This window comes from Bombus terrestris, chromosome 13 (assembly GCF_910591885.1).
Source record: "Bombus terrestris chromosome 13, iyBomTerr1.2, whole genome shotgun sequence".
NCBI lineage: Eukaryota > Metazoa > Arthropoda > Insecta > Hymenoptera > Apidae > Bombus > Bombus terrestris.
Window position 1 is genome coordinate 14,241,058 of NC_063281.1, and position 12,027 is coordinate 14,253,084.

Here is a 12,027-nt window from a genome sequence, read left to right on the forward strand (position 1 = left end):
TGCGTCCGGGGCTTCCCAGTCGCGTACAATTTTTCGTTTAAGAACCGACGCTCTTTCACCATTCCCATTCAGTTAGACTTTTAACTACGAGCTAACGCGGTATCGAGTATCATGGGGTCGCCTATTTCTTTAGCATTTGCCGCGGTATACGTTTCCATGTTGCTCGCTTCGATCGAAAATGCCCTCGCATTGCCACTTTGCCAAACTAATATCGAAAGGGAAACCGGTAAGCAGCCGTACACCGTTCGTTTATTCCAAGTTATATTTCTAAAAGGAATTGAGCAAAGTTTCGGGAGGAAAAATTTCGTCGATGCGATAAATCACCGACTCGAACGTGCAAGTGCTTAACAAAATAAACAATTCTTAATAATTCTTTTTTTTTTTTTGTTGTTGTTGTTGTTGTTGTTTTTCGTCGAGTTTTCCGTAATACGAAGCATTTTACTTCGTGCGGGATCGCGCGCCAACCTAAACGAAACGAAACTAGCTAGCAAGAGAGAGAACAGCGACGACTTTGCATCGTCGAGTCGTTTAACCGATAATCTCGCGCCGTGTTGTATCGCCGATGTTTCGAGCGAGCTTCGCTACAGAAATGCAAATACTGAAAAGCACGTTAATTGCGTAGCGGTGCCAAACATCGTGAGCAGGCTGGAGTGGCAAGCCAGGCCACCGGTTGACCGAGTGCCGTTGGAAGTGACGCCGACACCTTACGTGGTCATTCATCACGGAGGCATAGCTAAACGCTGTTACGATCAGAAATCGTGCTCCGAGATCGTAAGGAGTTACCAAAACTATCATATGGACGATAGAGAGTGGTTCGATATCGGTTACAACTTCGTTATCGGCGAGGATGGGAACGTTTACGAGGGTCGAGGCTGGGATTATGTCGGGGCGCATGCACCTGGTTACAACACTCAGAGCATCGGAATATGCGTTATCGGTGATTTTAGCGGTGAGTGTGGTGCGATTTGAACAAAAGTACAACGTTCTTAAATAAATAAGCGAGATCCATGTTAATTAGGTATATTTTAGCGTCGAGTGTCATGGATACGGATATGGAAATTCGAAAGATCGAGTCAATAGTGGAAGTAGCAAAAAGTAGAAATCATAGACTTGTTCGGATCATTTAATCGTTAATCATTTTTGCAGATTTTCTTCCCAATGAAGTAGCTTTGAAGGCGGTGGACGCGTTGATCAGTTACGGAGTATCCCTTGGCAAAATCGATGAAGATTATCGCGTGCTGGGACATCGACAAGCCAGGAATACTCTCTGTCCAGGCAATGAATTTTACAAGTACGTTCAGAAATTTCCACGCTGGACCGACCATCCTATACCGAAACATTGAACAACATTGTCGTTGATTACCGTTCAACGAATGAAAATATCGCGAGCAAGAAGAAAGAAAGCTAATGCGCTTGAAAATAAAATATATTTTTCGTGTATATATATATATATATATATATATAGTTTACGTTTGACGCGCATGATAAATGATTGCAAAATTTTGTTTCGTCGCGTGTTTCATTACGTTAAACAAGTTTACGCTATTTATATGGCACTATGGAAGACCGCTGTTCTACCGCATATTGCTGAAAAATACAATAAATAATAACAACGATATGTCAAACGCGCGACTCGCTAATAATAGATAATAATAAATATTATCATTTATTCTTCACTCTTTCACTCTAATAATAATAATTGCAAGAAATAATTGCAAAGACACACGTTCTATAGATCGATTGGTCGATCGAATTGACCGGTATTTCATAATATAGTACAACTCTACGGACCATGTGACGTGTAATTTTTCACATTGGCATAAGAAATAAAGCATATGGATCTTTGATCAAATTTACTGTTTTTCATATTTACCAGAAAGCAATAGGCTTTCGCGTTTCCTGGAAATCTCCCACGACACAACTCGTGAAACTCGCACAAACAGGAAAATGACTTAAGAAGATCATTCCGCCGAGAAAGTGAATTTTTTAGCAACTCGTTTACATTCTAGTTACGCGTTAGGAACGTGTAGAAATTAATTATCCGTGCTTTCAACCAAGTTCGATTTAAACGAGATCGAGATATCGAGATATGTTACGAAATTTCCATGGAAATTTTTCAAAAGCTAATAACAGATGATGCGAAACTGTGTGGGAAATCTTACATTGAGAAACGGGGAACTCTCGCGGAGCAACGATACTCCGTCCGAGATAAAGAGTTCCGGGCGAACGTAAAACACGCGTGTCCACGTAAGGGACGGAGCTTTGCCCATTTTGCCAACTTTGGTTCGCCACGTTTCTGTCTACTGAGAGATACCTTGATCAGAGATTAAATCTTGCTTGTCATTAAAATTTTCTCGAAAAGCTACATTCTTTCGCTTTATAACGTATGGCCTAGGATCCAGGAAAGTTAACTAGTATTCTAATCGTTGCATAGTATTCTAATCGCGAGAATAAAAAGCATCAAAGGTATAGTACGAAAGTCGAATCGATTTTATTCTTGGAATACTCGTATATCGATGACACGCTCGATACTCATATTCGACCAGCTGTAATTGCGATTAATCTGCATTTATGTTCGATAGTCTGTTGGAGAGTGTAAACGATTGTTTTACCGCTCTCTACAGAAAACCCTTTTGGCTGAATCGACAAATTATGACTCGAATTTCGAAACAACGAATCAGCACCCATGTACGCGACACTTCTTTACATTCTCTGACAACTTAATCCTAATTCCATGCCACTCGTTTTATTTTATTATTCGGTTTCTTTTTTTATTCTATTTTATTTCGAAACTGACAAGGCAAACCTTGAATCGATCTCTATGGATAAACGTATGTTGAAGACGTTTAAGCGCGTAATGGAGAAACCCCCCCCCCCTTACTGACACGGTCAAAGATCAACAAATTAGACCAACCATCTGCATCGTATATATTTGCGGCATTTATCACAATGTTAGCAGATCTCTGTGAACGAAGATGACAAAGCTAATAGCGGTGATACTCCTACTCGCCAGCTGTCAAGTGTTGTTTTGTGCTGTGCATAAGACGCCTGGTAATAAATTGTTCCTTGAAAATCGTTAAAAATTATACTATTGAAGCAACGTATCGTCGCTTAGTGCCGATTAATAGTGCGAGTATCTCGACGTGTTCTTCGAATCGCTTCAGCGTTTCCACTTGAGGAAATTTTATATTCGCAATTGTGTAGCATCCTTCTTTTCTCTATTACGATCGATTTTCTCGAGTGAAAAGAAGTAGCAATTGCAAAATATGGATTGTAAATATAAGTTTCGGTTAGACCTGCATGAAGTCGATATATAGCGTAGCAAATTATATAACGCTCTTTCGATCGCAAGTCCTATTCGAAGATTTGGCTATTTCACTGAATTTCTTAGTTGCTTTGGTTTTACAAATGTTTATTTCGGTTCGACGAACCAGCGATATCGTTTCCCAACGAAATCCATTAATCTATCCAGCTATCTAAATCCAACGAACGTGATTACTAACGAAATTCCGTTTAATTATCTTAGGCTTGCTTGAGAAAAGCGAGACCATGATATTTATTCTACATAAAGTAATATTCGTGTATGTCACCGATCACTTTTAACCGTATTTCTCTAAAAAAGATACGAAAGCGCTTATTGCTTATGGCATGTCGACCCGTAATGTCAAGAACGTTCGTTTATCGTCGCCTTATCGTTATCATTATTTAGTCGGTAGCTGACGATTCGAGAACACGTTAATTAATCATTTTTACGCCAATACGATGACACTGTTGGTGAATGGTTGGCCGCTAACAATGACAGAAATCGTTATTTCGATCGTTATTTCGATCGTTCACCGAACGTGTCTATCGTATCTATCGAACTAATAAAAAGAAGACAAAAAAGACGAACCTAAAATAGATCATTTCGAAGAAATGGTCGGTATCACCTACTGTTTTACTACTTCACTTTCCGATATCGATTGATTTTTTCAATTTTCCTCGACATTTAGTACGTCCAAGTATAATATCAAGATCAGAATGGGGAGCCAACGCACCAAAGTCAACCCTTAGGAATCTCGCGGAGGAGCCTGCTCCGTTCGTTATAATTCATCATTCGGCGAGTGATAGTTGCACGACTCGAGCGATTTGTCAAGCCAGAGTGAGAAGTTTTCAGGTGACTGAACCAGTCTTTTCCGTTTGTCGAACGGAGAGTTTAAACGAATTTCCATTCTGAAAATTTCGTTTCTCAGGTTCAGGGCCGGATTCAAATTTCCGAAGCCTTGGACCGTCGATCCAACGGAGGCTGCCTTTCCAATCGATATAACGGTTTTCTTTGCTTTGTTAACGCATTTAGAACCATCACATGAACCAGAAAGGCTGGAACGACATAGGTTACAATTTTTTGGTTGGCGAAGATGGAAACATCTACGAAGGAAGAGGATGGGGCAAACACGGTGCACATTCTACGCCTTACAATTCGAAGAGCATCGGAATTTGCATGATCGGCAATTTTGTTGGTAAGTTTGTTTGTCGTTGTATTAGTAAGTAATATCGTCTATCTATCGTTTATCGTTATCGCAACTTCTACCGTAGAAAATCCAACGAATCCTCTAAAGTCTTTTTTTAATCGAATCGATGGAAAATGGTAGAATCACGGTTTTTATGGGATTCATTATCATCGAAATATTCACAGGTCATAATCCAAGCGCGGCTGCGATAAAAGCAGTCAAGGATTTGATCGAGTACGGTGTAACGCTTGGGAAAATACAAGAGAACTATACGTTGCTCGGCCATCGACAAACGACGTCAACTTCCTGTCCAGGCGACAGTCTCTATCAACTGATTCAAACGTGGCCTCACTGGTCGTCGATCTGATAATTCTTCGACGGAAAGCATCGTTGCATAATCGATTTATTTTAGTATTTTAGCTGTATCGTACATGTTTTCGAACAGAAGTAAACGACGTTCGCATCGCAGTTCTCGCACGTTGTGCCTCGTCGATTCTTCACAATTTTCATGAAATCATTTTTCTAGCAATTCCGCGTAAAGCGTTACGATACCATTCACCGAATTATCGTAAGTATCTTGCTCCGTTCTAACGCAAATGTCCACGTGAGAGAAATCGGGCGAATTCTTGCCAACATCGTCGTAGCGGCTTTTGTCTCTAGCCTGAAAAATATGACGCGACCGTGTCATAACGAGAACAGGCTGTCAAGTCTTTGATTCTACCCCATACCTGAAGCGGAATTGGCCGTAAGAATTTTTCGTTCAATTCGGGAATGCACAATTTTGTGCCATATGGTATCCCAGAATCCAGGTCCATGGAGACTGTCACAAATTCCGCACGATCATCCAAATAATCCTATAACGAAACGAGTAACGATATCGTTGTTTCCCTTAATCACGATAATTACGATAATTATTTTATCACAGTGTATTCGAGCATATCCGATGTTGTGCGATAACGATACAACAAAGAACGAAAGAACAAAGATCATACCGGTTGGAAAAATAAGGACGAGAGATTGACGACAGATCGAGCACGCTCTGATCGACAACAAACCTGTAGATTCCTCAGTTTCCTCGTTCTAGCGTCCAAATAGTCGAATTCGTTGTCGCTATCAAAAACTGGATAATAAGCGGCCAGAGTCACGTTGTAATAAGCACGACCGCTGCAACTGAGCTCCGTTGTACGCCTATCTATTTTCAATGGAAAATTAACTATTTGAGAAAAATGTAGATATAAACATTTATTGCTTTATAATTACCGCTGGCAGAGATGGCTGAAGCAAAGAAGAGAAAAAAGGAAACTATCAACGCCTGTTTGTCCATCGTGTCAGTAATGATTTTACGCGACATGATCGATCGCGCAACACGTCGATATACCCACTAACTTTGTCGCTGCGATTCACAAAATACATTGTGTCAGCAGCTGTGCCAATCGCCCTGGTATTTGTCCATAAATTGTCCACGAATCAACGACAGAAAGGTCGATCGACGTTTCCATTATAATGCGTTTTTTTACTTTTAACGTTTTCAATTATTAGGATTATATAACTTTACGTTTAAGAACGTCCAACGTCCAACTAGGCCGCTCGTTTGCCTGCGCTACATAGGTAATTCGGCATCGAATTTCAGGTTCGTTCGTATAACGAAAGATTCAACGACTATCCCGAGTCAGCGATAAAGCACAGTTACCGAATATAAAGAGAGAAATTTTATTTTAATCGAGACACGACGGACTTTCAAATCTCGTCGTTTCCCTTATCGTAACGCCTTTAAATTCCATTCTCTTTATTTTTCTTTCTTTTTTCTTTTTCAAAACTCGAGGCCTAAACTCGAGGCTTAAAGGCTTGAGGAAAAATTGTGTTCTACGTTTTTCTTCTTTTTCTCGCATGAACGCGTATGCGAAATAATCTACTGCTGATCGGTTTGATCGGTGGGTCGCACTGACCAGAAAATTTCATTACTTTCTTCCTTGAAATGCCACGACATACTGCCTATACATATATGTGTATAAGTACTATACTGTTCTTGAATAATGAAAAGCATGCCTGACTGGGACACGTGGAAGACACTGCGCGTTTCCAGTAGCGCGTTAGCATTCGTATGTGCCTTATCGTGAAAATTTATTTTATTACACGAGTACGGATTATTACAACGGCGAAATGTAAATGGGAAACAATCGCTAAGAAACCACAGATCGCAAAGTTCATTCACGAAAATGGTGTGACTTGCAACGCATGAAGATGGTTTGTTATCGTATTGGAATATTTGCACACACCTGTTCCACAATTTTATTTTCTTCTTAAATCACCCTCGTAAAAAAAAAAGTAGCATCTTTTTCGTGTGACGCTTCGTTTTCGAGAAAATCCACTTTTTGATTATCGATCAACGAGCTTACGCTTGAACACGACCGATAATTAGCAAGAAGTTGTTCTATAACAACTGTTGTGAAAATAGGTCGAACGTGTGGAATAGAATTTTTCCACGAGACGTTTTGTTTTTAACGTGAAAGTTTCAAACTTTAAAAGTTTTGGAAAACTTGTATCTTTGGACAATTAACATATTAAATAATAATATATAATGATAATAATAATAAGTGTGTAGTGCTTTTCTCCGCGGTTCTCGCTTAAAACGCTTAAAACGCTTTTCGTTTGCGTACTTTGGAACCTCGGTATTAAACAATTCTGACGCGAATATTCCCCGACGATTGCACTACCTAACGACCGCGCGTCTCCTCGATGCGACGACGATACATACGACCGACCCAAGATTCACGCGACATGCTTACGTGATCGATGTGTCGTTGCTCCAGAGTATCGATCCACGGGGGTGGTCGAGGTGCAAACTAAATAAGTAAACGAGGTAAACGACTAGCGACCGAACGAAACCATCAACGGTCAAACTATCTTGAACGTAAAACGCAAAAGTCGATAATCGTTGAGTTCGAGTCCGTTCCACGGTTGAACGTTAGCGATGGATAAGGAACATTTGTGTCGTTCAAAGGATTTTTCTTACCGAAACGATTCGATAAACCAAATACAACAAATACGAAAGAGAATATCGTTGATATCGAGATAAGAATCGGCCAAAAAGTATAGAAAAGAGGAATAAGGTTTTTTTAAGTCTATAATTAAGGTACAGCGAGCATTTATGCTATGCGACGTAAGAGGAGAGGAAACTTTGAATCGAGAAACGAACTAGATTCGAAAATGATAAAATCGGTCAAGTTTCTGACGGAATCGTACGTTTTCGCTGAACGCTGCTTTTACTTGTTACCAATTCGGCTTGTTACCGATTCGGTCAAAAACGAGAACGCCCGAAAGAACAATAACATCGATGGCGGTCGTCGATGCCCGCGATTGGAACCGGTAGAATTAAGAACCAACTACCACAAAAACGAAGAATTAATTACGATACGTAATATCCGTCACTTGCGTTCGGGCCGTGAAAACGTCATTTCCCTCCTCCGTATCGGCGCGTATGAATTTCTTACGTTCCGCCCAACGACGAAATACTTTCGCTGGTGAATTCTTGCAATGCGGTGCGGTAGTTTTTGCAATTTAGACGATTAACAATATCTTTTAATTTACGAGTCTTTGATGGCTCGAAACGGTTCGTTTCGAAAGGAATCACCGAACAATTTCATGTTGGCCTTGAGCAACTTTTTTAGTCGGAACGACGGTGACAGGCGCTCAAGGTTCCCTAATGCTTTCCTTGCCACTATGATTCCTATCTCTCGTACCGTATCTCGTTAATCATCAGCTACGTCATACTTGATTATTTGCTAATCTACGAGAAAAGAGAAATGTGCCGGAGAATATCTAACATCGATAGGTAAAATAAGGTCAAGTATGACAAACAAAAAAAAAAAAGAAAAAGAAAAAAGAAAAAAGGAAGAAGAAAGAAGAACGGAATAGGCAAAGCAAGAATTCCAAAATTACTTTTTTACATTTCAAACGATAAAAATCTCTCTTCTACAATGCCTAAAAACTCGAAGCAACTCCATTTAAAGTTTCCCAAGTTGCGCCTCTAATAATAAATTAAGTGATTCCCCTAGGCTTGAATAATTTAACGATTATCCTGCCGCGCGTATACCGTGAAAATCCCACTTACTTCGCCGAAGGAAATACCTATGTTCTACTTTTACGCTTAGATCGTGCAGCGACCTTCGAAAGATTGGTATCAATTTTTAAGTAAGAAATTAAGAAAGACGTTTCTTCTTCGTTTCTTTAAAATCGAAATCCTATCCGTATTCGGGTTGTCCTTTTCCGTATACTTGGAATGTCCGGTCTCGATGACCCGGCGAATCCTATGGTAACGCGTTCATAGGTGGCGCGCGTCGCGACGCCGTGCATCGACTTCATTCGCTGCGAGACTCTTCCTCGTATCGCACGCGTTCTCTTCTCCAACTCATCTCCCGCCGTTCATTTCCATTGGTTCGTGCCGCGAACTATGACTTGGATATGACTTGGATATGACGAGAATCTCGTGACGCCAAGTCAATCAGGTAATTCATCGAGGACGATTAAACGATGAACGATGAACGATCGGCGAGAACATTATATAAAATCGCTTCTATATGCACGATACACGCGCTTGTTCACTTACTTATCTACAATCTATGCACCATGTATTTATTTATTTAATGCCATGTATATATATTTCTTCTTGTCTCTTTTACTTTTTCTTTAAACAAACGATCTTTTGCGTTGGAAAGCACGATTTACGCGTAACGCTACGTATAATTGGTTTGAAAGGTAAAAGAAAGTAAGTATTTTTGGCAAAATTAACTAACTGTATAGGTATACAAGTTTTATTCCGATGTTTAGATCGCTAGAGTACATTTCTCGGCGGCAAATTAATAAATTATCTTATCATCGTACAATAAAACGCATACGATATACGTATAATTGTCGTATCAGCCAGTTTCGACAAATATCCCTACAGGAGTAATCGGATGACCAAGCAATACTCGTACATACACCGGTAATATAAAAAATTGTAATTGAATTTGCCGTGCATCTTATCTTCATTCTTTTTATCGATTCTGTGTCTTATCGTCGCAAACATTGTCGACTGTTTCGCAAATTGACTTCTGTGTATTTAAAATTAAGATAGGATACTTGTTAGGAGTAGACGAAACCGTTGAGAAACAAACCAGTCGTTCGACTAAATAGCAGAGAATAAGAGAATTCGACCATCTTTTTCTTCCCACGCGAATATCTTCTTCGCAAAGCAAATGAAAATGAAAACACGCAATTCACAGCGATAACGTCAAAATTATTCCACACTCTGTATTTGCGTTTGCCTATATTTTTCCTATATTACGTTTGGCTTCACACGCGACCAACGAACCAGGGGATTCACCGCTGGTTATTCTACCAGGAAAAACTAAATTGCGATGTCTCGATAGAAACTCTTCTCAACTAATTTTATTAATTATAGTAAAACGCAATCGCTCATACTTTTCGTCCTCTTTTCTATTTTTATTTTTATTTTCATTTTTATCCATTATCTTCTTATTTCATTTTTCATCTTTCCTCCAAGTTGGTTCTCTTTTCAGATTTCACGTCCTAGGTATCGCGGCTATCGTACTCAAAGTTACAGAATACGATCGTCAAATTCTTCGACTGCCAATTTGAAAATAATTTCTTGTTCCTTTTCGCGCAACTGCTTCGTTTATTTTAAAGTTGCAAGCAACGTCGTGAAACAAATTTATTTTATACGAATAATCTGCGATTCGATATACAGCTTGGACGGTGCAGGATACAGACCGTTTCGATTGGATAAGCTTGATGGAGAATCGATAGCGAGTGTTTCAAGGATTTATTCGTGGCCGCGTATTACCGCGAATTAACTTGCAACTTTCCGCGAAAAATATTTTTTCCAACGCTTTTCTCCATAGCTGAAAATCGAATTTTGGCTGGAATCGTTGGAATCATAATCGATTCTCGTGGTGTAGATGAACCCGACAACGTTGAAATCTTGGCTGCTACGAGGAGAACTTGAGAAACTAGAACATGTCGTTTTAGAAGGACGCGGGGCACGTCTGTTGGGTGAATATTCTCCGGACCTGAGAACCAGAGTCTTCCTAAAAGGACTCCCAAATTATTTGGTAAGCTATCAGTATTTATTCGTAACGAGCTTTACACGAAGAAAAAATGATAAATATCTGTATCTTTCAGACAAAAATCTCTTTCGTGCACGACGCGGTTTCGCGTGGTTCTCTGGCTGAAACGCAAAAGCTCGTATCGGAAGAACCTAAAAAAAAGCTGGCCATTGCGAAAGATCCAGCTGGCACTCCTTTGCTTCACAAAGCAGTCTACCACGATCATCAAGATATCGTCGAGTGGCTTGCGCACAATTTTCCCATCGCTGTCCAGCAGAAAGATAAAGTAATCTTTATCATACGATCTTTTTATTCTCAACTATCTTCTTCTTTGTTATCATTTACTTTTTTTTTTTTTTTAGAATTACCTTGTATCAAATTTTCAAGTATCGTTCCTTTTATATTTGTTTTCTTGTATTCCGTCGATTTAAAGCGAATTTACCGCATCTCTATCTCTGGTCGTAATCCAACTTGTAATAATCTGCCACTTAAACTTACTCGAAAGTACCTTTTATCTTTTCTCAAGCCATCTAGATCAGGTTAGATCAGGAGAAAAAGTAATTTTGACGCGAAAGCGAAATAGATTCTGCTTACGAATAAACGTGTCTATAAAAGGTCGGAGATGAATAGTAATGAATAAATCAAAGATGATATAACGTAGTAGTAGTTTTTATTCTCGATAAAAGACGAAAGAAGAATCGTGTAAAGATTAAGTAAGATTGGCCCGTAAGTGACATTCTGAAATTCAATTTGATCTAAAGTTGGATCGAACCAGGTTGTCGATGTCCAAACCTAGCGTAATTTTACTTTCACTTTCCTAGACTTCCAACAGTTTTAAGTGTCTTTATCGCATCGTGCAACCGTCCCCATAAGGAATAGAATTTTCGAGACTAAAGTTTCGCTCAGGTTCTCAAAATTAAATTCGATTAGCCTACTGAGAATTACAGTTTTTTAACACGTAAACTAGCACGCGAATTCTATATAGATATTTCGTCCTGGGTATTGCGATACGATTCAAATAAACTACTATGCCATATTTGTACACCTTTTAAACATTTTTTAATCCGCAGAGCTTGCGTTATTTTAATAAATATTATAATAAATTCGGGTCACCGATGGCCACCGTAGCAATCAACGAGTTGAAAATTCTTCGAAATATTTATAACTTTTCTACTTTGCTATCGATGACTAATGGTAAAGCGAAAAATTTCAGTCAGTCGTGTTAATGCTTGTTCCAAGATATAGACCGGCGAATAGTAATGGAAACGCTGGTCTTTTCCGCATCGCGTGACGCGGCCAATAACAAAGCGTAAACCACCTGTTCTTCCCCGTAGTTATCATGGACTCGGTGTCCAGGCGCACGCAGCGCCTACAACATGGCAAATGTCAGCTTCTCAAACTTTTCCTGCCCTTGATCTCTCCATCTTTTT

At 39.5% G+C, this 12,027-nt stretch overlaps 3 protein-coding genes across 8 annotated transcripts in view; 2 read left to right on the forward strand and 1 right to left on the reverse strand.

The window, feature by feature from the left end:
- On the forward strand, positions 1 to 4,958 carry LOC105666394 (peptidoglycan recognition protein 3). Its single transcript, XM_012315405.3, is given in 7 exon segments — positions 1 to 226; positions 623 to 949; positions 1,147 to 1,364; positions 2,970 to 3,051; positions 3,993 to 4,156; positions 4,337 to 4,499; positions 4,676 to 4,958. Coding segments are annotated over 7 exon segments (1,251 nt in total). The 5' UTR covers positions 1 to 111; the 3' UTR covers positions 4,858 to 4,958.
- The window catches only part of LOC105666395, a 22,659-nt gene continuing 15,306 nt past the window's right edge, over positions 4,675 to 12,027 (reverse strand). Inside the window, exons 1-4 of one of the 2 annotated variants that reach the window (XM_048411312.1) lie at positions 5,751 to 7,063; positions 5,546 to 5,682; positions 5,219 to 5,344; positions 4,675 to 5,151 (exon numbers count right to left, since the gene is read on the reverse strand). In XM_048411312.1, coding sequence (XP_048267269.1) covers positions 5,005 to 5,151; positions 5,219 to 5,344; positions 5,546 to 5,682; positions 5,751 to 5,841 — 501 coding nt within the window. In that variant the 5' untranslated portion in view covers positions 5,842 to 7,063 and the 3' untranslated portion in view covers positions 4,675 to 5,004. Of the gene's footprint in view, positions 5,152 to 5,218; positions 5,345 to 5,545; positions 5,683 to 5,750; positions 7,064 to 12,027 lie in introns of those variants that run through there. The other variant, XM_048411311.1, reaches the window with a different exon arrangement.
- Positions 9,262 to 12,027, forward strand: part of LOC100648414 — a 15,107-nt gene continuing 12,341 nt past the window's right edge. For 3 of the 5 annotated variants that reach the window (XR_007226108.1, XR_007226110.1, XR_007226111.1), the window contains exons 1-2: positions 9,262 to 10,603; positions 10,674 to 10,883. Coding sequence is in view for 1 of the 5 variants with exons in the window: in XM_048411296.1 (XP_048267253.1) it covers positions 10,451 to 10,603; positions 10,674 to 10,883 (363 nt within the window). In the remaining 4 variants the exon portion in view is untranslated. The remainder of the gene's footprint in view (positions 10,604 to 10,673; positions 10,884 to 12,027) is intronic. The other 2 variants (XR_007226109.1, XM_048411296.1) reach the window with 2 other exon arrangements.